Raw genomic sequence first — 23,692 nt, 5'->3', positions numbered from 1 at the left:
GAATGATATGTAGTAATGAGATAACACAGAGTTGACAGAGAGCACATATTCCAAAGCGCATATACAAAATAAAGCTACAAATAAAATATTGCTGTGCAGGAGCATTTTAGCTTATATTGCATGTTTCTGGTAAGTACAAACCTTATTCGCAGTAACCATCCCCACCTGTGAAGGCATCATGGGGTAAAGCTGTTAGGCAACAGAATTTATACTTTGCATTCCAATACATTAGTCTTATTCTAGAGAAGCTGCAGTGTCATTGGAAAGTTTTAACCATTATTAAATAAGTAGATTTAAAAGCATTAGTCTCCTACATTTGTTATCTCTTCCTTCAGAATTTCTTAAAATAAGCAGGGACTCAGCAGGAGAACATTTCAAGATCTGCTCGCTTCGACTGTCTTCAGCAGCTACACTTCCCCCCTGCCCCCCAAGACTTAAATTAACATCATCCCTATCAAACCAGTAACTACAAGCTTCATGAAGTTCCTGGGAGAAGACAGAAAGCTTCTCTTTACTTCACGAACGTCTCAAAACAGAAAAAGAAGGCTGCATTTAAAATACGAAGTTCTATCTAGAAATTGACAGTTTAGCACATGTGATTCTTCAGCTTCTGGATGTCCAACTTAAAAGCACGTCTGAAGACTTCATTCTCATAAGGTAAAACACTCACTGTCTATTAGAACAGGTATCAGTGACCACTTTTGCCATTTTTTATCTTCCGTATGTGCTAGAATATACTATCCTCAGCTACACCTTCTCCCTCCTCCAAATATTTGCTTTTTGGCAACAGATGTCTAAGCATAATTGAGACTGCCATGATGCTGAGCCTGGAGAAAGCCCCTGAGTTGGTTGCTATAATGGTGTTTTGCTTCCAAAGCGGGGAGAAAAATAAACAAGCTCATCTACACTTCCCCCCAAACCCTTCTGCCTCAGGAATGAAAACCTTCACTAAAGCAGTGCCCCAAATCCTCATGCACAGAGCAGGCAGGTGGGCATTTTAACTGGAAATGTGCAATTGAGTATTTTAACTGTTACTTGTGTTTTTCAGTTTCCCCCTCCAAAGTTCAGCTGCAGGCTTTATTTTCTTCATTTCCACGCCCTGAGGAGACCCCCGAATATGAAAGAATCCACTCACCTGTTACTATTTTGGAAGCTGTTTGCGTGGGATTTGCAATAATACCATCTCCAGCCAGCTGAGAAGGAGGGTGAGGCGGAGGGGGAACACTGGGTCTATTTCTGGGTTTTGGTACTGGCCGTGGCCTCGGCAGCGTACCACTTTGAGGTGGAGAGTGAGACTGGGAGGTTTCTGGAGTAGATGGCTGTGGCTGTGACGATGGGGAGCTAGTAGTATGCTTTCCTAGAGGGGGTGTATCGGGTGGTGTTGGAGTCTGCGGAGGAGTGTAACAGGGCTGCTCTGGTCCATGCTCACTGCTGGGTGCAGCAGGAGGAGAGGCTTGACTGTTTGATTTGGGCTGCAGTGGAGGAGTAGCCTGTGTTGGGGGCTGTGGCGGTGGATGGCTGGGAGCTTGTATTGGGGAAAGGCTGCTGGAGTATCTCCGAGGTGCAGAAACCTGGGAAGCGGAGGTCTGGGCTGCTCCTTGGTTTGCATGTTGAGCAGGAGGGGAAGAACTTCTGGCAGGTGGTTTTGGAGAGACAGAGGGTGGCTGAGCCGCTGGGGCAGAACTGTGGCTTCCTGGCTGCCCCGGCGGTGGGTTGGCTGGCTTGGGAGGGGCTGGCGCGGGCTTCTTCACGGCTGGTAAGAGAAGAGGAGAGGTATCATGGTTGTGTGCTGCGAAACCAAGCGCCTGACAAAGGAATTAGTAGCACAAAAGGATACTCAGGTACGTTATCAAACCAAAATGGTGCGTTATCTAATAAAAGCGATACCAACAGGAAGCTACAGGAACATGTAGGCAGGTTTACTGATCAACAGCCTTTGAGTGATTTTGCTAAACAGCACTTGTAACACTACCACCAGCATTCATGAAAGAGTCCAGAAGTCAAAGATGCATTTATAGCTAGGCCTTAGGGAAATGAGAATTAAACTGTTGCCGAGATACCGATCAAGTTATTTTAGTAAGCATTTTTGCAGTACATAAAGAACTGGAACTTAGCGGCTAGAAAGCCAAATGAAACACACACCTCTCCTCATTGAATGGGGACTGGGACCTGCTGCATTCTGTGGCTGATTAACAGAAAGCTGATTAGTGCTACTTGTTGACTGGTTCTGGACAGTGCTTGCATGCCCGCCGTTTCTCACAGGTGGAGGAGTAGCTGAAGACGTGTTGTCCTTAGATTTTGAGGTACTGAAAATTAAAAACCCGAAATTAGAAGATGATTGTAAAATGCCTTGTCCAGATCAGCTGCGCCCATTCAGGTTTACATTACAAACTGTGCTACGGTCCTGACCCTCAAACGCTTCAGAAAACCTTCTGCACTGGCTGGTATTTACTCACAAACTGAACACTGCTACAGATCTTCAGATAAGTGGTAAGTAGGCTTATAGGCAAGCCTGTACAAAAGATCAATTACCAAAATTAAATCAGGACTCCAGGCAGTTCTGCAGTGTCACAGTACCTGTTTGAATGCAATACTGATACCGAGGGGTACAGCCTCCGTGCTAAAGTGCCCTCAGTGCATTGCAGATCCTTTAAAAAACAGACTCCCAACATGCAAGTTGGGCAAAATTACTTTTCCAATTTCCTCATTCAATTATACCTATCGCTCCTATAGCTGCTTGCCTTTCCAAATATTCTGTCAGAGCACCACATCCAATTCACTGGCAGTCACCTGGTGGACTTTGCTACTAAGGACCCAGCGATGGCAACCTGTGAAGCTCTGCCAGAAAAAAGACAAACCCACAAAGGGCAGGAACCTACTTGCTACTTATGGTACGGGGGCGAGGCAGATATAAGTCCTCACCACTGAAGTCCCTGGAGCCTTTGGGAGCCCCCCGGAGGGCCCAGGGACACCTTTCTGTCACTTACTGGCACACTGCAATCTCCATTTCTCCAGATGCTGTTAATAAATTGCAAGTACTCCAACACAGAGTTTGTGTGGATTTTAAATGCACTACTCTCAAGGTTTCGTTTTAGCTGCCTCTGCCACAAAGGACATCTGTGGAGGAAATATTAGTCTGCGGGGGATTTCCGAATGAGAAAAAACTTATAAGAGTAAAAATGCTGCCTGAGAACAAAAGCTATATGCAAAAGAGTCAATGCTGCATCGAACTTCACAGTGGTGGTTGACCACACGACGCTGTGCAAGAGGTCGATGTTTAGAGCGTGCTACAGGCCTTTCCATGTGGTTTGTTGTATCTCGCAGACCACAAAATACTGAAAGCAAAGTGCTGCTTTCACCATACATGAACGGAAGAGTCAAGGCTACTGCCATTAGTCTTGGAGTCCATGTATATTAATACTGGGGACATGATTACACAACGTTTCAACAGTAATTAAGTAGCAAAAAAGCCTGCTTGTCCTAAAGTAGCTAATATTGAAGGACGATAAACTGATTTCCAGTTTTCTACCGAGCAAGTCTGGTCATCACTAACACTTGCTACAGACAAAAAAAGAAGAGAGACAAATCCAGGAAACATATATGAGAAACAACAAACAAGACCGACAGGTTTCTAGTGTTGCCACTGGTAGGTTTTGTTCTTTCAGCAGCAAACGGACAGTCATGCTGTGTGGACACCTCTCGCGTATAGCTTGGAAATGTCAATACGGGTAGTAGAAGTACAGTCTCCTTCAGTACTTTTCATCGCCATCTTTTTTCCCCCCAAGAATTCTCTTATTTTTAGAAAATCAATTCTGGAATATACAGAACAAAGTATGTTGTTTTAGGAGATCGATTCTGGAACAATACGCGCGGCAAGCGAGCTCCTGGACGGCGCTGCTGCCCACGCCCGAACAGGCTTCACACGCGACCACACGCGTTCCAGTCCGCAGAGGTGCCTTGTGAAGCAGATCAGTTGACACATCAGTTTGCTGCTGAAGCTGCCTGCTAAGCCACTGCCAGCAGAAGCCATGCCTCTTACCTGACATCCTCATTTCCTTGACTTTGTAACTGTTCTGCTGTGCCAGCAGAGAGAGCAAAACCAGCACCCACTGGGCTTGTTTCAGCCACAGAAGCTTGTGAGTGCTGCTCCGCTCCAGCCTGAGCCAGCACGCCAGCCTCCGTGGGTGGAAGGGGTGGCTGGAAAGCTGGGGATGTGTGCTTTCTATTTATAGTGCCACATCTCCGAGGATTCGCTTGGAAGTCCATAACCTTGACACCAAAGCTACAGAAAGAAGAGAGAGTAAACACACCACGCCAGCCGACACCAGGTAACTAAAGCAACAGGACAACTGGATGTTACAACCCACAAAGACAAATGCAACCCCTGTTGCTCAGCATGCAAAGCAGCAACAAGGAAAGCTTCAACTTTCTGCATGTAACACCGTTAATGTTAAGACATGCAACACCATTTGGCTTATCCACACAGAGGGGTACGTGAAACGTAAGGGGAACAAACTACTCTATTACATTTGAAGACAAGACGTTGATGACAATGAGGTCAAACCACTCTAATTTTACATGTAAATACATACATTTCCTTACATACCAGAGTACCTCCTCACTGAATATATTCTGCCACATGAATTTGGTTTCTATTACACACTAAGTTGCAGTACAGATTTCAAGACAGATGAAAAAGCCGCTGGATATATGCTATGATCTATGTTTAAAGGAGAACTATGGATAAATGGACTAAAATTCTAACAAATTTTAGAATGCATACAGCACATTCACTCCAGAATTTAATTTTATTCTTGTTGTGCTAAAAGACAGTGAATCTTGAATTCATCTTCTTCCTCTGTCAGTGCTGACAAATTTCCATGTGGCTAGCTACAGTTAACATTCAGGTAACAATTTAACATTTGCATAAACAGCTAAAAACAAAACAGCACATCACTTGAATATTCATGATATGAATGATAATAAATGAACGTTACACTACATGTTATATGGGAGAACAGCACGTTTTATTTTTATTTTTTAGCGTTCTACTGTTTGCTGTGGTATACTGTACCATCATCAACTCAGAAGTCTTATCATGAAGGCACCAGGTAACACCACCTCAGCTTATGGGCTTTGAAAAAGAAGCCATGGAATATCAGATGTTAGATACTGATAGATGCTACTATAGACACTTCTGTTTCAGTGGACTTTAGACCCCCCAAATCTGTAATAGGAAAATGGTGACTGGAAGCAGTAATTATCTGCTCAGTTTTTATCATGCACATGGTGTAACTGGAAGCAAATACCAGTACATTACCTTTGAACATTCCTCAGGCTGCAACAACATGGGGGGAAATAAATCACTATTGTAACCTACAGTATTTCCATTAAATTCTCCTCCTGAGACCAATAAAAGTGTGTCTGATTACAGCCTCCTCAGTAGTGGGCTAAAAATTGAAACCTAACCTGAGAATGAAACATACCTTTCCTTCTTCAATAAATCCCCTTCCATTACAGTCATACTAACAGGCCTCTTCCGTTCCAGTGTCCCAGATTCATATTCATTCCCAGTGTGTGACAAGTGATTTGAATTAACAGCAGGAATTGCAACAAATGCCCCAGACACATTGAAATCTTGATCTAAGAGAGACAGACAGAACACGTTCTAAGACATACATATACACAAAACGGTGCCTCGGTGCAAAAATGTTATTGGAGGTTTACCTGTGTAGGGTTATCACAAATACAAGGTGCTTTTAACTGTGGCAAGAATTTACCTCCAGGGAAGAACCAGTCTGCGTGCTGAATAATTGGCTCAATAACTGCTACCACATGGACCGACGTTGCTGCTGCCATTTCAGCAAGGGATCTGCAGAAGAAATTTGTCCAACACTTTATACAGAGTTCTAGCAAAGTAAGACAATTTAAAAAATAATTGATATTATCTAGGTGACAAATTATGCTAATCGTGACGTATCAAGACTCTTAAGTACCACATAAAGAGCAACTTCAGGCTTTGATGAAATCTAGACTATTCAGTAACATTCACAGAATTTGAAAACACTCCTAAAAAGATGCCTGCCTAAAATGATCTGGAGGCACAGGCTGAAAGAACATCTGAAATATTTTTTAGGCAGTTAGTCCGTTGCTGTGAATAGTCTACATGATTTAAAGCAATCTGACAAGAAATACTACAGCTTTGTGGAAGTTCTGTTTTGTAGCTTTCCTAAAAAAACTTACCCTTCATTCTTTGCCCATAACAAGTTAGGGCCCAAGACTATTGCGACATTGCTGGGTGTCATTTTGTTAACATCGCTGTTCTGTGCAAGCTTTGCTAAAAATTTTATTAAATACCTACAAGAAGGAAAGAAATAATTAAACAGCAGGAACTAAGAGCATTCCTCGTTGAAAGCAACTAAGTAAAAATTCAAGAACTCATAAAGCAAGCTCCCAAAAAAACCAGAAACAAGACGAACAGCTTTCTTGCTTGGTAGCTGGCTACTAAGTTTCTACTCATGAATGATAAAAGTTGAATTGGGTAGAAAAGAAAGCATCTCCCACCTTGGCAAAATGGAACTACAGAACTATCATATTTTTGGAAAAGAATATTTAGCTGTTGAGGAAGTATTCTCAGCCTATTTTCATATCCTGTAATGGAACTTTCACACCTCCAAATCACCAGAGTTGGTTTTGCTCTGATTCATTCACAAAAGGTAAAACCGAAAGGAAAAATAACAAGTGTAAGATACATCGAGGTGATTTCTAAGAATGAAAAATACAATGAAGAGCACGGCTGGTGAAAACTCAAGTAGTGCTGCCAACAGCATGACTCTTAAGTAGAAGGGTTCTATCCATCACCATTTCATTACAGTCAACAGTGACTGGACTTGACTGAAGAGTCTACCACCAACATGCACCAACTGCTTGATAAAACAGGCTGCCCTCTTATAAACCTGACTGAGTTTGACCAAGAAAAAACACACCTGGATTAGAGTTTTGGTTCATCAGCTTTGAAATGCAGTACTCTAGCATCAAAGCAGCTGTGCTGCAACTCAACAGATGTTCATACGTACCTGAAATTAGCATGATAATGCTTAGGTAATCTGTTACAAATTCTCCATAACTCTTGTAGCTTCTTATCCTGGTCCTGAATACTGAAAGCAAAAAAATAACACTGTTACATCTTACTTTCAGCTCAGAAAAAAAAAAAAAAAATCATTGTTTCTGCAGTGAACAATGATGACTGTAGAGCCTTCTACTTATGACAAAAATTCACTGGTTTGTATTCAGTAATTCAGTAACCTGCTAGTCAAATCCCTGAATTATCTCTGTCTGCAATGAAGGAAAACTCCTTAAGCATCAACACTACGCAGTCTGAAGCAGCCCTTATGTTTAAACATAGAATAGATATTTCACCAGTTTTGTGCAATTGGTATTAAACTAAACCACAAAAACTTAAAATAACTTGTTACACAAAATATTTATCCATTAGAGCAGAAATAAGAAAGTAAACTGTGTGAGCTTGGTCTTTTCTTTTGAATCCATATGTGAAGAACCAAATTTGATAAAAAACACGTTGAATGTTTTCCTATGTAAGTATTTTTAGTGTGCTTACTTTGCAGCTTGTGTCCATTCTTCATATAGACTGTAGGTCATCAGAGGTTCTGGCAGCTCTCGCAAATAGGATTTCAAGGCACCTGCAATGCAGACCAGAAACAGGCTAGCTGCTTAGCCAGTGCTTTCGGTCTTCACTTAAAATTCTGTCCTCAGACGTGCAATTTTATCTATGCAATGGGACCCAAATTCCAGCGAAACGGTGGGAAGACCTGACAGTTCCACAGTGCATCTGCTCAATGTTTAACAAAAAAGGTCTTCCAGTAATTACTGTCATTTGACAGAAACATGTACTATAAAACTCTGAATCATCTTGTCAGAACAAGGACCTACATATGGCTCTAATTTCCCTTGCTCATGTTAACGCTCTTGTCATGACATAAAATATGATATTTGGATTACTATGATCACCTGAATGTTAAACACTGCTCTGTCATGCAGACATGAATAAATCAAGTGTGATGAGCATGTGTACCCTAACCTTATCTGTGTTAAGTTGTTCACTTCATTGCACTTTCAATTTATTTTCATTCATAGTTTATCTGCAGAGGTCAGCACCTTACACTGCAGCACGTCAACAGTTAAATGAACAGCATAAACTCGCACTGTATCAACTTATACCTGGTTTTGATTCAGAACATTCACAATACCTGCAACAGCATGGGGATCAGAATAAAATTCGTCAAGCTGGGAAGTTGAACAGTCCAAGGCAGCTTTCAGCTTTTTTAACTTGGAGGCTCCAGCAGCAATTCTGAATAAGCCCTGCATAATAAAAATAAAACATACTTGACTGGTAACAACATGTCAGTACAAGCACGACACAGTAGAAGTTTTATGACAGCCTCTTTCAGAAGAATTTCAAGTTTGGTGTCTTCTCCTTATACAGTTATGACCTAGCTGGCGCTCCATGTGTCACTGCCAGCTGACAATGTTTTAGTTACCTCTCACCCTTGATCCATTCCTAATTTTTCAATCTAGGTGCATTCATCTCAGCACTATTTGAAGTATCTTTGAAGATTAATCTGTTGCAAAAGATTTATCATCTACAGTAATAAATAAAATTACTTAATCAACTTGTTAAAAAGTACAGACACCAGTCCATGAGTTTGACTGATCTCTTTTCCTGTTCTTCACAGCATGTGGTACGGTACCACTTACCTCCTCTCTCATTCCTGTTTCCAAAAGCATCATTACACAGGCTTCAATAGGGACTGCAATTTCACGACCACTGCGTTTGAGATGCTCTTCTAATGGAGTTCCAAAAGCTGGCTTTTCAGTCCATTTGTCTAGTTGGAAAGTATCAAAACACTGAGCAAAACATCTAACAAACACTTGAATTATGTCCCAGACAAGACCAGAAGAAAGCCTCCAGTACAGCAAAGAGATTTTTCAGAATACAGTAGGAGTTTTACAGTCCTTGACTGGTAAAGTCGCTTATATCATGAATAAAGAGAAAGCGAGCCTGCTGGTGTTCAAGGAAAAAAATACTTCTACATCTTTCTGGATGGAATATCACATACAAATCCTGGGTATAACTGGAAGCACATTCCCCACTGGGCCTCAACACAAGAGCCACCACATGGCTGTAACTTACATTAATTATGATCTGCCAAGACACCAAAAGGCTTAAGTTTGCAAGAATCTTTGTGAAGAATTTTGTCCAGATTGCGTGACTTGGGCTCAACTTAGTTTTAACTATATTTAAGGTGCATAAAAGCTGAGCTGTTAACACAAAGTTTATTGCTGATTTGAGGAATCAGCAACTTAAAATGGAAGTTAATAGCCCCAACGTCTTACATTAGAAATACCACATTAACAGCCCATCACTAACGCACAGATTTTCAATTCAATTTCTCGATTATTGCTTAACTCTGAAAGTCAAAATTGGCACTAGTGTCTCCAAATTGAATGTGAATTTTTTGTTTCCTACAATTTATTTTTTCACCCATTTCTGCTGTCTTAATTGAAAAAAAAAAATGCAGATGTAAAAGGTTATTGTTAGTACAGATGCGCTATTCCTTTTATGTGGAACAAAGCTCAAGAAAGATGAAGATTTTGAAAGAAGACACAATGTTTCTGCAAAGGATTTTATTTACCCTTTTTGTTTACAAAACCCCATCAACTACATCCCTCCTAAGGCTTTGGTTCCTCTCATTCACTAAGACACCACAAGAGGCACATGGCATTTTTCCCAGTTTTGCAAGTTACAGCAAACGTTAGGAGAAGAAATCCCAGTAATTGTTCAAAGTCACAGTAATTTACACAACAGCTAGAAACACGACTGAAGTCATGCACTACTCTTACATCTTGGGCACTGGACCACTTACACAGCATGCCTCCTAGCCCACCTCCTAGGAAGGCTAATCTGTTCTGAAGCATTTGTCATATGAAGAGTTTGTACAAAGCAGCTAAGCAACAACAACAAAACAATTGGAAGCAGTCACAGCTGGAAACAGAGAACCTTCCCTACAGCCATAACGCAGCCCCGATGCTGTGTAAGCATCGTTTGTTTGCATGACCTCGTCTCCCATCAGATCTACCGAGTACAGATATTCATCATCTCTCAGCATCTTCCATATTTATTTGTATATTTACGCGGCTCATCTTTTACACCTTTCATGTGGCCCACAACCGAAGATACCTGAACCTTGTTCAGGTTAGAATATATTATTTTGCTCAGACTTTGTTCAGTCTACCTCTTGTTCAAAGTGATCAGCAGATTAAGCGACAGTCTAGCCAGTATTTAAGACAGCAATTTCAACGACACAGCGCATCTTCATACCAAACTTTAACTCCCACTGACAACGGAAAGCTTAGCATGGGGGAAGAAATAAAGCTGTACTGCTAGCTTTTCTTAACTGCTGATATTCACAGTAATGTGAACACTCCATTAGCCAGCTCTAGTGCAATGTGCACACTAGGAAAAAGGATTGCATAAAAGAAGGGAAAAAAAGTCAAGCTCCTTAGAATAAGGGGAATTTTTCTGGTAATTGCCTAGTAGCAATTCAAGAAGCAAGGACCCTAAAAAGTCCCTAAGTCACAATGAAACTTTCATTGGCCTAAAAAGCCAGGTATAAATTAGCAAAGGTCACATGATAACAAGGAAGAAGTGCAAGCAAATAGAAAAATCCTTCCTTTACTCTCTTGGGTATCAGACAGATCCTTAATATTTTATTAGTGTGTTAAAATATGGCTGGAAAACTCCAGAGAACACAAAGATGGAATTATGCTCGGGAATGTAAAATTGTTAAGTAGATCAAAATGGCCTTATTAAATAAGTCTGCATGCAAGAGAATCAAGATAAAGGAGGAGAATATTGTGCATAGGTGGCACAGGCAAGGAGAAGCATCAGCCAGAGCACAGGTTACTTTACCTTGATGGGCTTGAATTTCGGGTAGGACCTTTTCTATGACTGCTAATGCTTTTCTATGGTAATCTGCTTGTGCTTCTAATAACTGAGAACAGAAGCCACATTTTAAAAACAAAAAGAGCATTAGCCTCTGATGAGTACATAATACAAGACTAGAAGGTTTAGCACACAAAATGTAATCTTAGAGAATTGAGTGTCCATGCACATATGTGCTGCAAAGTCATACTGAAAAAATACTCACCATAACAAAACATCTAGCGTACTCCCCTTCTTTGGACACAAAGTTATACATGTCTGCTGCTAGCTGATCCTTTGAAAAAGAATGCAATACAGTACATCAAATTTACAGGGGCTTTTCAACTTGTACAGAAAGACAGAAGTACGTGTATTTGTTTTGCCTGCAGTAAGACTGAACTATTGGTTCAGGCAGTACAGGAAGCCAGTAACCCACCTACTGGATTTAGGTATTTTGAATGAAGCAAAATTCATTCAAAACGCCTAACTTTGTCTTATATAGTAAAGCAGCTGCCCACTTAAGTGAACAACTGGACCGTATGACAATGTTATATACAGCCAATCCCTGCACACAAAGACAAGTACTACTGAAAGGGTTTTGGTGCTCAGCTCAACTGCAGCATAACGTAGCATTTGATAACTGAGAAGTGAAACTATATGTGAACTGCTCAGAGCTGTAGTAGTCAGAAAGTGCTTTTTATGTCAGCAGCTTGAATTTCATCCAGGTAGCTCACACCGCACAGCTACTCAGTGGCTTGAAGCACAGGGACACCCTGAAAATTTCAGTCAAGACTAAGACGCAGTTCCTTCTCATAACTGTCTCAGACTGAAACAGAAAATAATGTAAAATACCCATCTAAAAAAACCAAAAGTTTCTTGTTAAAGTAAAGCAATTCAGACAGAGACCAGCTAGCATTAATATACCTTTAAGACATAGTTTGTTAACAGCCACATAATTTGCAGCTGCAGTAATCAGACAGCCAGTTCCACGTGCAAGGCTTACAGAAGCAGCCATATTCTGATTGCTGCTGTTGCTAATGAGAGATATGTAAAGGACAGACACTCATCCTGTCATACCTTGCATTGTTCTACTTTATTTCCAGCTTCATCCATCTCTTCCTTAAGAGATTCTATTTTTGAAGGATGCACTTGAAAATTTGTTCCTGAAGTCTTGTGGGCTTGATTATACCTGTGGAAGAAAGGTTTCAGTCATTTGACGAAAACTAGTATTAAACAACAATCTGAATTTATAGCTCCCTTGAAATTGCTTTCTTTTGACAGGAAACAAAACCCAAAGTTTTAGACGTTTTCCAGCAAAACTAAGGAAGGTGTTCAAAACACACCATTTATGACATGCTGGCATAATTCACAAACAGCTGAACAACTATAAAAATCCACAAGAAATCCCACATTCTCCACAGTCTATTTTAACATGGGTGTATAATATGTTAGAACTACCAATCCCAGAAAATGGTACAGAAACTATCCCCACAGTTTAAGACTGTTTAAAGGGACTTAAAGGTAAGTTGAACAACCTAGGACACTACCAGTGAGATGGTTCGATATAATGCTGTAAAAGCACTTGGCATGATTACAAAATTAGGTTCCTACTCCTTATTTAAGTTGACAGCCTAAATGAACTGGAAGATGAGTTTTCAGCATTTTTCCAAATATATATAGGTACGTAAGAGCTCCAAAATATTGATTCTGTTTGGATCTAGTCGTCATGAGTCCTTTTTTGAACAATGTACATGTAAGTTTGTCTTTTCTCAGCAAAGTATTAACACGCGTACAGTAGCATTTCAGAAGCAAGTACCAGCGTCAGGTTAGATGCCATGAGATGCCAACAAGACGTCACCATGAACAGAAAAGGACCTAGTACTTAAAATTACCTTACCTTCCTCTTGCAGAATCCCAGTCCAAAACCAGCTTTGCAAGCTGTTTCCTCTGCTTCTGAATGTTTGGGATCTCTGTCTAAAACAAGAATTCAAGGCTTACATTTATTTTTAAGTTGTGTATTGTAACGAACTACATGTTGTAGATTTCATACCCGCTTTCCACCAGGAACATACCACTCCTTAAACCAGTCGCACTATAAGTAATGAGATAAATCCTCTTTGTTCTGTTTATACATAAATCCAGATTAATTTCTTCAGTCAGGCTGAAGTGACTTACCTCTGTTAGTAGATACAGCGGATCTAAAACTTCTCTTTCGATCTGTACTTCATGCTGAGAGAGCTCCATTGCCAGTTTATTCTCTGCATCACCACACGTATCTAGCATTTTCCTTTAAGAATTATAGGAAGTTGTGATGTGAGTTACTACCGACTAAAGAAGAAAGATTCAAAACAAAACAGCGGTGGCCCTTTGTCATCTGCCACCCGTTCGGAAAGCTTTGTGTTGTATAAAGCAAAGCATTTATATAAAGCAAGACAAAACCAAGATGATCTATGCTGTCATGGGCAAATCTGGCGTGGGCAAAGAGTGTTATTAAACCTTTGTCTTCTAAAATTCCTTAGCCATTACAAACATTTTTAGATGCTCTAAGTCATCTAGGTGATTACACAGGCCCTAAGGGCCGATAAGTTAGTATTTATTTCAGAGCCCATCCTTCTATCTCACCAGATGCAAGAGAATTGCTCAACTCAGTATTTAATTTTCTCCTAAGCCCCTCTAATGTGAAACAATCTTAACGTCATAATGCTAAGCAATCACATATGCAGCTAACTCAGGTTCCAAAAACATGACGTGACCTTTGTTTTAAGCTTGTTCTGAGGAGAAACCCTATTCTCTAAGATTTTTATCCACGTTTAAATCTTCTGCAACAGCTCACAAAAATGCACACAAAGGTTTTTAAGGTCATTCTACACTGCTCTCCATTAGAATTCCCATCAGCAACAAAGAAACACATTAGCTCTAGGACTTCTGTATATTGACATTCATTTCTTTCAGCCACCTTCCTGTAAGTTGCAAAGATGCACTTTGCCAGGATAAGGAAACTGGTATTATTTTAAACTAGAAGCCATTAATGCAAATTGGCATTATTTTAAGTCATTAATGCAAACCTGCAGAATACAGTATTTGCACTAAACTTTAAAAGGAGATAATAATTCTACTAATTCACAAGGATAAAAGTAATTTTCAAAAGCTTTTAAGACAGCAGAGAATCAGAATCCTCTGGAGTGCAATTCAAAGCAAGCCTAAAACCTGCCCCCAGAATCACTCAAGAAGAAATGCTTGCTCACTTTTTCTCCCTTTGGATTAGAGAAGGAATCTAGAAATATTAGTTTCATTAGATTGCAAACAGCCTTTGTGTACCCAAAGTCTCTAATTGGAGCCCTGCAGGCAGTAAAATAACAGACTGCAACTCAGAAAGCAAGCCAAACACTTACCCCAACAGAGTTTCATCACTTAGCTGGACAGATCCTTCTTGCATATTTTGAGCAAGAGCTGTCAGAGGAAGCTTCTTCTATGGAACAGAAGGAACAGTGCCTAGCTTAGTGCTATTCAACTTTTCCCACTACATCCCCTCAGATTTTTCTCTTCTTCCATATGGTTGCTATTATACACATATGCAGCTCATTCTTTGACTTTTAAGAAAACGCCAAGTCACAAAACGTTTCAAGCCTCATGACTCCTGTTCTCAGATACTTTGAAAAGCACTTTATTCTCAGTCTTAGTTGGAATGACTGGCCCAAAATGTGTCTCAACTACTGTCAGAGACAAGTAAACAGCTTTAACTTGAGATCTAAGCAACTAGCTTGTCATCTGTCTCCCTGCAGAGGGTCATTCTGTGTGCCCTTGTTTTCAGGAGGTCTCTATTATTCAGTAAGAGAAGAAAACTTGAATGTTAATTATTTCTGGTTCTAACACTTTAGCAAAGCCACAGGCAGGTTTTCTTAAAGAGGGGCAGAAATCAAACATGCACAGAAAAATATTTCCAGTTAACTGGAGATGTCAGTACACAAGCTTATTTCTAAATACAAGGAGCTTGATCACAGTTGCAGAGTATCTTCGCTTCTTAGTCTGCTCTCATGAAAGCTGTAAGTACTCAGCATGTTGCAGAAACAAGTGAGTGTCCTTACACTACTAAGGTAATCCAAGGTTGTGTTACTGTATTTGGATGGGGAATTACAACTAGCATTTAATTTGAGGCATAGCAGCTGATTGGTATTTAGAAGGCCAGACTTTATTCAGACTAGTCTCAGAAGACAAGCCAAAAGGCAATTGTACTTACATGTCTCTTATCAGGATCTGTACCATGCTGGCCCTGAAAACATGCAATTAATCTCTTCTGTGCAATATGGCAAACAGATCTCACAGTGTCAAGACGTCTCTCAATCTAGTCAGCAGGAGGGGGAGAGGGGAGGAAGAGAAAACAAAACAAAAAACAGAAGTTATTTCCCTGGCCTCAGCAGAAAATCTTCCTCCTGTACCACACTTAGTTCTGGGTTGCATATTTCTCAAGTTCTACAGCTTACAAGAAGTTCAGATGCTTAGCAGAAATGCCTGACAGCAAAAACGCTTGAAAGATTTAAATTCCTTTTGTTCTCAGTGGCACAGCAATTCAGTCAAAGCTTAAAATGCTCGAAAGAGTGGAGAGTGGAAGAGGAAGAAAAACACTGCCCTTACTTTTTGTCTCAGCAAAAGAAAACTAGATTGATACTTTCTATCTGAGACGAATGGCACATGCAGATATCCAAGACACTAATTTAGGGAGAGTACTGTGGCAAAACTCTCGTATTTTTTCATTCTGACCTTGTAAAGAAGGCTAAAGACATATCTGAGCACTCCTCTACACTGGGCCAAACCTATATACTGCAAGCTTCCTATTGTGTTTCTCTGGCTTTTAAATACAAGGACAAAGTTCATAAATGCTAAGCAAAATAGCATTTTCAGGGAGAGATTAATGGGATTCAAAAGGGATGTGGAATGAAAAAAAATAGGCGTCAATGCACAAGCAAGAGTTCTGTTTATCACAGTATATTTGAAACATGGCTTAACACACAGAATGTGAATGTGACAAAGATATATATTAATAAACTGTTCATTTAGGGGATTTTAAATAAGGAATTTGGACTAGTTTATTTCAAAGAACATCAAAAGCAAACAAAGTGATGAGCACTGGGACAGAGCTACTCATGGCACCAAACTTTCTATGCACAGCACCAAAAGAATGTGGTTTATCTGCATTTTGATGACTCACCAAGAAAAAAAAAAAAGAGGCCCTTTGGAATGGCTTCTATTTTAAAAGCAAGAAAAAAAATAGACTTCATCTGTGGAAATAATCTGAACAGGCTCCAGTTTTTGATACAGCTCTCAAATCTCTCCTATTACATTTTCAGGAGGGCAACAATTCTCCCCAGCTTTCCTATCAATATAAATATTGATTAGATGGCAGAGTAGTAATTTTACTGCAAAGTTACTACGTCCTGTGTTAGCTCCTGTTAAGGGCACTGTATATGGATTTAAAGCAGGAGACATACTGCTGTTTTTTCCAGGGGTAACAGAGTGCTATGCTCTAACGAACACAAAATGCTATTCTAAATGAGAATTTATGTTATACATCCAGGTAAGAATTACACGGTTTCTCCTCCCAACAGGTTTATTTGGCACTACAATGATGAAATATGCATATCCCTAGAGTGGTTACAATTAAGGAAGGATGTAATTAGGTCCTAACAAAAGCAGCTAGTAAAAACTACTGCTACTAAAAGGGACAGCAGATCCAGCAGAAGAGGAGCCTTCAGGGGCGTGGGGTGGGAGAAGGTGTGAGGAAGATGCCAGTGGAGGAAGGTGCAGAGCCAGGGACCTGGTGGGGGGGAGCTGCCTGCTGGGCTTGGGAGCCCCATCCTGAACGCACGAGCAAGCGCAGGACTGGGTCCCCCTTTTCCTTTCAGGAGAGGGGAGCAGCACTTCTGCTAAGCTGCAGCCTGGAGGAGCACCCAACGCTGGGCCTTGGGGCCGTGCTGCCCAGCAGCAGGTTTTGCAAGTCCAAAGGGAAGGTGGAAAAGAACCAGCACAGGAGAGGCGGTGAGCTGAAGTACCAGTGTAGGCAGACTGAAGTTTCACTGGCCACATGAGGCGCTGAAGGAACTAGAAGCTCTTGACAGCTACAAGATGAAGCCAAGTTGAGGTGCTCAAAAAGCTTAGTAAAAATCTCTTACAGTAGAATAAGGTGCAGAGAAACTGCCCAAGAAGGACTGCTCTGAAAGCATAAGGCATCGCCTTTTATTTGCGCAGCATATATCAACAAACTCAAAATTAAGTCTGCTTCAAAAAAAGTAAGGATGGAGATATATGGACAAGAAGGTACTGTTTATGGTCTACTGTTGCAACTAACACAATTCATTTCTGTTGCGTTATCTTCAAAATTAAACACCACCAACACATTCTAAGCCACTTGCTATTTGTGAAAGCATTTATTTTTGCTTGGTCACATAGTTAAAACTTCTTAAAATACTGAGCACAGTTATTTTCCACACCCAAAACATGGTGACATCCTGTAATTGAACCATCTTACAGATGCAGCATCTGACCTTTTAAAGTGCTTTTAAAATCTGAGCATTTCAGGGATGAAACAGCAGACTAGCACAGCCCTTGTCAGCCTCACATGGTGGGCCACGTTCCTTAGAAAGCCTCCGGAGCGTGTATAAACCCAACAGTCTCCTTCCAGGCAGCCTGAATGCCAAACTCAAAGGGCAGAAGAGACTGATATGGGGAACATGACCCCAAAACTTCATGATAATATACTCTCCTCTCTGATCTGCTTTTAGTTCATAGATGTCAGGAAAACCATGACGGACATTAATCTCCATTAAGCTACCTTTGAACTGAAAATGTGACCTACAGGCCATGCTGTCTGTACCCCCAGGGTATCTTCAGTGTACAAAACATCACACAATTACTTTATTATATGCTAGAAGGGCATGCCAGAAAGTGGGTCTATTGTAGAAGCCTTTCCAGGACTGAATTATATTCCTTGTCTTCAGACAGGAACACATTTAAACAGAGATTCTTGAAATGGAGTATTACACTTCAGAAAAGAGAAAAAAAGCTATGGCAATCCTATGTCAAAGCTTGAGCTAAATATAAAAAAGAACACTGTGAAACATGTTTATAAAGTGAACAGTACCACGCTTTTAAACTCTTTAGTTAGATAAGAGCCTCCCTCCCCTTCACAATCCCAAGAGCAAACAAACAAGTGAGTAAATTCTTCCACTTGGGTGTAGCCAGTCTGCTCTGTGCCTGGGAAAGCCGTGCTTGCAAAATTTTTTGGCAACAAGCAGCAGTAATTTTGGCTTTCACTTCTTGTTACTATTCTGCAGCTAACCAAGAAAACAGATGGGCCCCTGAAGGCTATCAAGGTGTTTTAACATCCTTCATGCCATTGAATTCATACACATCTCTTCACAAATTAAAAACAGTATTGTCAAACTTAAGGTATTTACAGTTCAAATAAAACAGTCCTCTGAAAAGCAGGGTAAACTGTTTCAGGTCAGCTCAATTCACCATAACCCAAGATGATTTAATGTATTTGTGCTGAATTCAAGTTTTAAGGCTAATACATTCTCTAATCTCCTACTTTCATCTGAACAGCTGGAGAGATTTGAAATAGAAGTACTTGCATCATTTGTTTGGCTTCCATGTTTCAGACACAGGTCCTGAACTTAAGCATACTAAGATGCTTTGTAATCAATTTGAAATAACCATTACACTTGAGGTCTCACAGAGCAGCTAGCCTGACTTCCCTTGCCAATTTATGTTCTGCCCTTTTTTTTTTTTTTTTTACAGTCTTTCACAAAGTAACCAGAGGAAGAAAACTATGCAGAACAGGTCTGTAGTCAAATTTGTTCCATATAATCAGTCAACCTTGTTAATCTAAGTGTTGAGACTAAAATTCCACAGTGAAATTAGTGATTGATTAGATGGCATACTTTCAGAAAGATGACAAGTCTGCAAACAAATCAGATGTCAGTGTGACAAATTTGAGAACGAGTATCACGAGCTAAACAAGAAGCATTTGTAGACTTATTTAGAGCAACTTCAGACTTTCAGAAAAAACTGACATTATCTATTAGCAAGCAGTTGGCATGTTTTTTGCCACTTAAGGCCCAAGTTTATCTCTTCAAGAGAAACAGAAACCAAGACAGAAACCAGCTGTGCCTAATCATAGTTTCTTCCCAGCTCATCGTCCTCCACCAGACAGACTGGCAAGTCATTAGCACTAATGGTTTATAAGCTTAGCAAGCTAGTTCATCTAATTAAAAGCAAAAATGCTTCCTCCTTCACTTTATCAAGCTATATGATCAGATTCAGAAAGAGAGATACCTGAGTTTTTCCACTCAAATTGTATCGTAGTTTTTTCATGTGCTGAGAAGTCAGCCAGAGATATCCTTGTTTTCATCCCTGACATTTTCAGTAATTTCCTGCCCCCCCCCCCCATTAGGTACTCCACAAAACTCAGAAGGCTCAAACTTCACAGAGAGCATTTAAAAAAATACATATTAACTGTGTTACAATACCTGCAACAGGTCTTCACTGAGTACCTCTGTTTTCTCAGCCCTAAGGGAGGAAAAAAGACCAGTCAGACTAATTAGCATGTTCAGAGTCAAAGATTGCTACAGTGCTTTCAACAAAACCCGTTTGGTTTCAAGTTATAATCCCATTACGAACGTTGCTGCAGACACCACCATGTTCACGACGTCGTAGGTAGCGCTGGCTCCCAGCCCAGTGAACGTGGATGACTTGCCCAGCACAGGGTGCCTGGGAATGCCTGATGTTCCCAGTCTCCCCAGCCACAGCACAAATCCACTGCACCGAGCTCTAATGACATTTCAGACTGCATATGGTTTAACACACAGCAAACTAGAATCCTGAGTAACTTCACTGGAATGCAAAGATGAATTGAAGCAACTCAAATTTCACTCCATGTTCTCAATCGTGTAATGTTATCAATGCACCCGAATGTAAAGGAATACAAAGACATGAGAAAAGTAGGACAGCCAACTTCATCTTTTTGTATTTTACCACTGCAGAGCTTTATCAATCAGCAATCAGTGGAAACAGTGGCTTGAACACCTTCCCTTAACCTTACATGCACACAACCTTTATCAGAAACCTCCCATTACCTCATTTTGCTGACTTCCGTAACACTAAAAGAATAGAAAAGATTTATTACTTAAAAAGCTCACCAGCAGTTAATAGTATTCCTGGTAAAGGTCTACCCTCAATAGAAAAATATCTGAATATTTACACATACTTCCAGACAAAACATTAACAGTTGTTACAAACATACTCAAACCTCTACACATACAACTCCGCACCTTCTTCCGATCCCAATTTACATAAACTTTGAATTGTTTAATGTTGACACAGATTTCTTTAGTGTTGACTCATTGGCTATAACATTGCTTTATCCTACCTTTGCTAGATCCATAAAATAGAGAAAGATAAATTCACCCATGATCTCTTCTACTTGCCTGTGCACTGTTACTACATGGCTATTGCTATAGAGGACTCAGAGGTACTCCAGTACTTTATTTTCCTGTTCAGAGTTTCCCCCGCTGCTGTCAGAGTTCCGCCTCTACTACACCAACTTCCCTCTGATCCTGCAATCTGTTTAGCAACCTACTGCAAGACTGGTCATGCACTGGAAGTTTGTTGTCGTGATCAGGCTTCATCAGCTGAAAGTGCAAAATGCCTCCAAAGACAATAGTAAATCACTTCAAGTTTGGGGTTTTTTTTTTGTTTAGTTTTTTTTTTTTTTTTTTTAAAGGCATTCGACTTGAATTTCATGGCACATTATCTGCTTGAACTATCTGTGAACCATAAAATTTTTAATAATTAAGAACCAGAATATAGTAATGCTCAAAATCTCAACAAGACTAAGACAAAAGCCACTTAAATACTTTCACAGCAACATGAACTGCAACACTGTAATATTTATTTGTTTAGGAAAACACATACAAGATTGATAAACTTTTCTTTCACACAAATAGAAATATTGTGTCTGATCAAAAATATATCCTTTTAGAGAGCTTTTTTTTTTTTTTTTTCCAAGTGTTGCAAAATCCCATCAGAGATTATATGGAAGAACTACAGTGTAAGAATACTCCAGTTATAGCAGCACATTAACAGAGTTTGATCTAATCCTAAGCGGCAACTACTATATACATTAGCTAAACTACGACAGAGGAATACAGAGCTACTAGATATTTCTGTAGGAACAGCGCTGTGCACGACAATGGTTTTACACAGAATTCTTGAGCAGCCAGAATTCTCTGTCCTTCCACAGACTGTGTAAGAGATGAGCCATCTCTGTTTCTAAAACAGATTTTGATAGTGTACATGCCTTTTGTGAAGAAGGGGCTGTATTTACCATGGCTAACATGGCTCTTGGTTTCAGACACCATTTTCTTTTCGGTCCTGTCTTCCACAGGTGAATGGACGCTTCTCTTTAACAGCTTTCATGAAATTAAATTTCACCCACACAGAGTCTATACGATGCTATCAGATGGCATATTGCTTTAGCTTCGTACCTCACCTACACTCATCTCCGCAAACGGCTCATCTTAAATACCAAGCCAGCCTAAACAATGCATATAAAAAGCCACCAATTTAAGTACCTGACAGGTAGAATCCCATCCTGATGGAGGTAACACACTGTACACCAGGATCAGCAGACTGGGATGAAGGGGTGCAGCCCTGAGAAGGAAGCAGGCTGAGCAGACTGTGTTTACCTGCCAAAAGCTCACTAAGCAGTACAGCCCAAGGCATCTTCTGCAAGAACACAGACTTCTTTCAACAACAGATAGAGTAGTTTATAAATAAAACAGCCTACTGGAAATTATTTAATGTTGATATTTAAGAATAGCTACTTGCAGTTCCAACCATATTAAGATTTTCTAGTTAAAGCAATTGGCATTTAACAAAGGATTAGCATGGTGGCTTACTAGAGCCCCAGCAGTTGGCCTGCTAGTAGACTCAATCCTTCCAGGGTAACTTGGAAAAGCCACAAGACAGCAGCAGTGCCACACAAACTGTGTACAGGGATTAACTATGTATATCAGACTGTGGCAAAAGTAATGGGAGAGGAGCCACCTCCTCCATCTTCACGTATAACCAGGTCCCAGTTCTCTTCTTTTGCCTAGAAATCTGTTTAAAAAGATGCAACTGGTTCCTACACCTACGTTACGCAACTGAAGCTTGCACTGTCGCCCCTGTATATCTCACTAGTCCTTAATTTGGCTCAGTATAAGTTAAAGTCGGGTTAGTCGAAGGCGTTTCAGCAGTTCGTTCACCCTGGATGCTGACGCACATCGACGGGATAGGAAACAGACCCCACGAAGTGAAGGTCCGACATACCAGAAGAGAACACACAACCTTAAGCTAACTAACTGGCAGTTTTAGGAAATAAAACAGCCACCTCCCGTGGTGTAATTCAAAACAACTTCTAAGAACATTTAGAGTACTTATGACTGGATATGTACACATCATTAAAACCACTGAACTGCTGATAATCACAAGAGTAACAATTGACTGAGACTCCACAGAATTTTTCCCACCCATGCAGAAATAATCAAATTACTGCAAGATTTTGTAAATTCATTTTCAGCTACTGGAAATCATAAAATGCATTTTATAGATTATTCCATATTTGTGTTCAACAGAACCTTTTGTTCTATTACTATACAGTCACTGTATGCTTTTGGATAGCTTTAGCCACAACATTAATTTAAAAGCATCAAATAGTAGAATAGAGCTTCTATACAAATTTAGATTCATTATAAGTTTGATTTCTTCCCTTTCTTTTTCCTAGAAAATTATATCCATTTGAGTCAAAAGCAAAGGTGGCCCTGTAATGTGCTAGCAGAAGTTTGTTTCCATTTTAAATACGGTTACCTGTAGACTATATATCATTATGTGAAGTGCAAACCAATTTTCCCATCTTTATCTTTGTACAGCTAACTGGTTTATCAAGGATTTAAAGTCACGGCTTGAAAACCCGGATCTCTTCCTCTGAAGTCAGGGATGTTTTCCCCAGCCACGGGTGGCAGCAGGACAGCGTCCCCAGGCCAGCGCCGAGTTAGAAAACCCACTGATGTCGTCGTCAGGTTCGGAAACGCAAGAGGGAAGACCTCACCCTTCCTGCAGGCCCACATTCCACCTTTAATAAGGAAGCCAAGAGCAAGCCACTAAATAATACTGTTTTTCAGTGACCACAACCATGAAACAGAAAATGCAACCTTGATAGCAGCACAGCCTATCTCCTTACTGAGCAGGGGATAAGCAACAAACCATCAAAGGTACCTCTGTCTCCCTCTGAATAACAGGCAGGTCCTACTAGTTTAAAGTTTACATCTAACTGTAGCTTGATGAGACACTAATTCCTTCTGCCCACTACTTAAAGAATTAGCAAACTCATAGGAAATAGCAGAATTTCTCTTTCACTGCTAAATAAAATTCTGTCTTTAGCCCTCGGTAGGTCTTATTTGTATTTTACCTAGTTGGTAGCATGGAGCGATGATGAAATCTTTCTGGAATCAAGAACCTATTAAAAATTGGAAGATTTAGTTGCAGAGAATGTTCCCAAGGGCTTTATCAAGCCCAGCAGCGCTGGTAGCTGGCCTCCGGCCTGGAGACCCTCCACTGTAAGCTTCCCCCGCGAGATATCATGAACACAGCCCA

The 23,692-nt window shown here is 40.3% G+C and overlaps 1 protein-coding gene across 5 annotated transcripts in view; it reads right to left on the bottom strand.

The window, feature by feature from the left end:
* ARHGAP17 (Rho GTPase activating protein 17) overlaps positions 1 to 23,692 on the bottom strand; it is a 47,876-nt gene that overhangs the window by 5,219 nt on the left and 18,965 nt on the right. For 2 of the 5 annotated variants that reach the window (XM_032992048.2, XM_032992049.2), the window contains exons 2-20: positions 19,528 to 19,567; positions 15,240 to 15,344; positions 14,395 to 14,471; positions 13,178 to 13,289; positions 12,900 to 12,976; positions 12,080 to 12,191; positions 11,229 to 11,297; positions 10,991 to 11,072; positions 8,776 to 8,903; positions 8,268 to 8,379; positions 7,619 to 7,700; positions 7,077 to 7,157; positions 6,244 to 6,357; positions 5,781 to 5,872; positions 5,487 to 5,643; positions 4,040 to 4,282; positions 2,143 to 2,306; positions 1,136 to 1,753; positions 142 to 165 (exon numbers count right to left, since the gene is read on the bottom strand). In XM_032992048.2, the coding sequence (XP_032847939.2) occupies positions 143 to 165; positions 1,136 to 1,753; positions 2,143 to 2,306; positions 4,040 to 4,282; positions 5,487 to 5,643; positions 5,781 to 5,872; positions 6,244 to 6,357; positions 7,077 to 7,157; positions 7,619 to 7,700; positions 8,268 to 8,379; positions 8,776 to 8,903; positions 10,991 to 11,072; positions 11,229 to 11,297; positions 12,080 to 12,191; positions 12,900 to 12,976; positions 13,178 to 13,289; positions 14,395 to 14,471; positions 15,240 to 15,344; positions 19,528 to 19,567 (2,488 nt within the window). In that variant the 3' untranslated portion in view covers position 142. The remainder of the gene's footprint in view (positions 1 to 141; positions 166 to 1,135; positions 1,754 to 2,142; positions 2,307 to 4,039; positions 4,283 to 5,486; positions 5,644 to 5,780; positions 5,873 to 6,243; positions 6,358 to 7,076; positions 7,158 to 7,618; positions 7,701 to 8,267; positions 8,380 to 8,775; positions 8,904 to 10,990; positions 11,073 to 11,228; positions 11,298 to 12,079; positions 12,192 to 12,899; positions 12,977 to 13,177; positions 13,290 to 14,394; positions 14,472 to 15,239; positions 15,345 to 19,527; positions 19,568 to 23,692) is intronic. The other 3 variants (XM_032992047.2, XM_032992050.2, XM_032992051.2) reach the window with 2 other exon arrangements.

This window comes from Tyto alba, unplaced genomic scaffold (assembly GCF_018691265.1).
Source record: "Tyto alba isolate M040663 unplaced genomic scaffold, T.alba_DEE_v4.0 Super-Scaffold_28, whole genome shotgun sequence".
Lineage (NCBI taxonomy): Eukaryota > Metazoa > Chordata > Aves > Strigiformes > Tytonidae > Tyto > Tyto alba.
The sequence above is the reverse complement of the archived record's forward strand: the minus strand, read 5'-3'. Positions and strand labels throughout refer to the sequence as shown.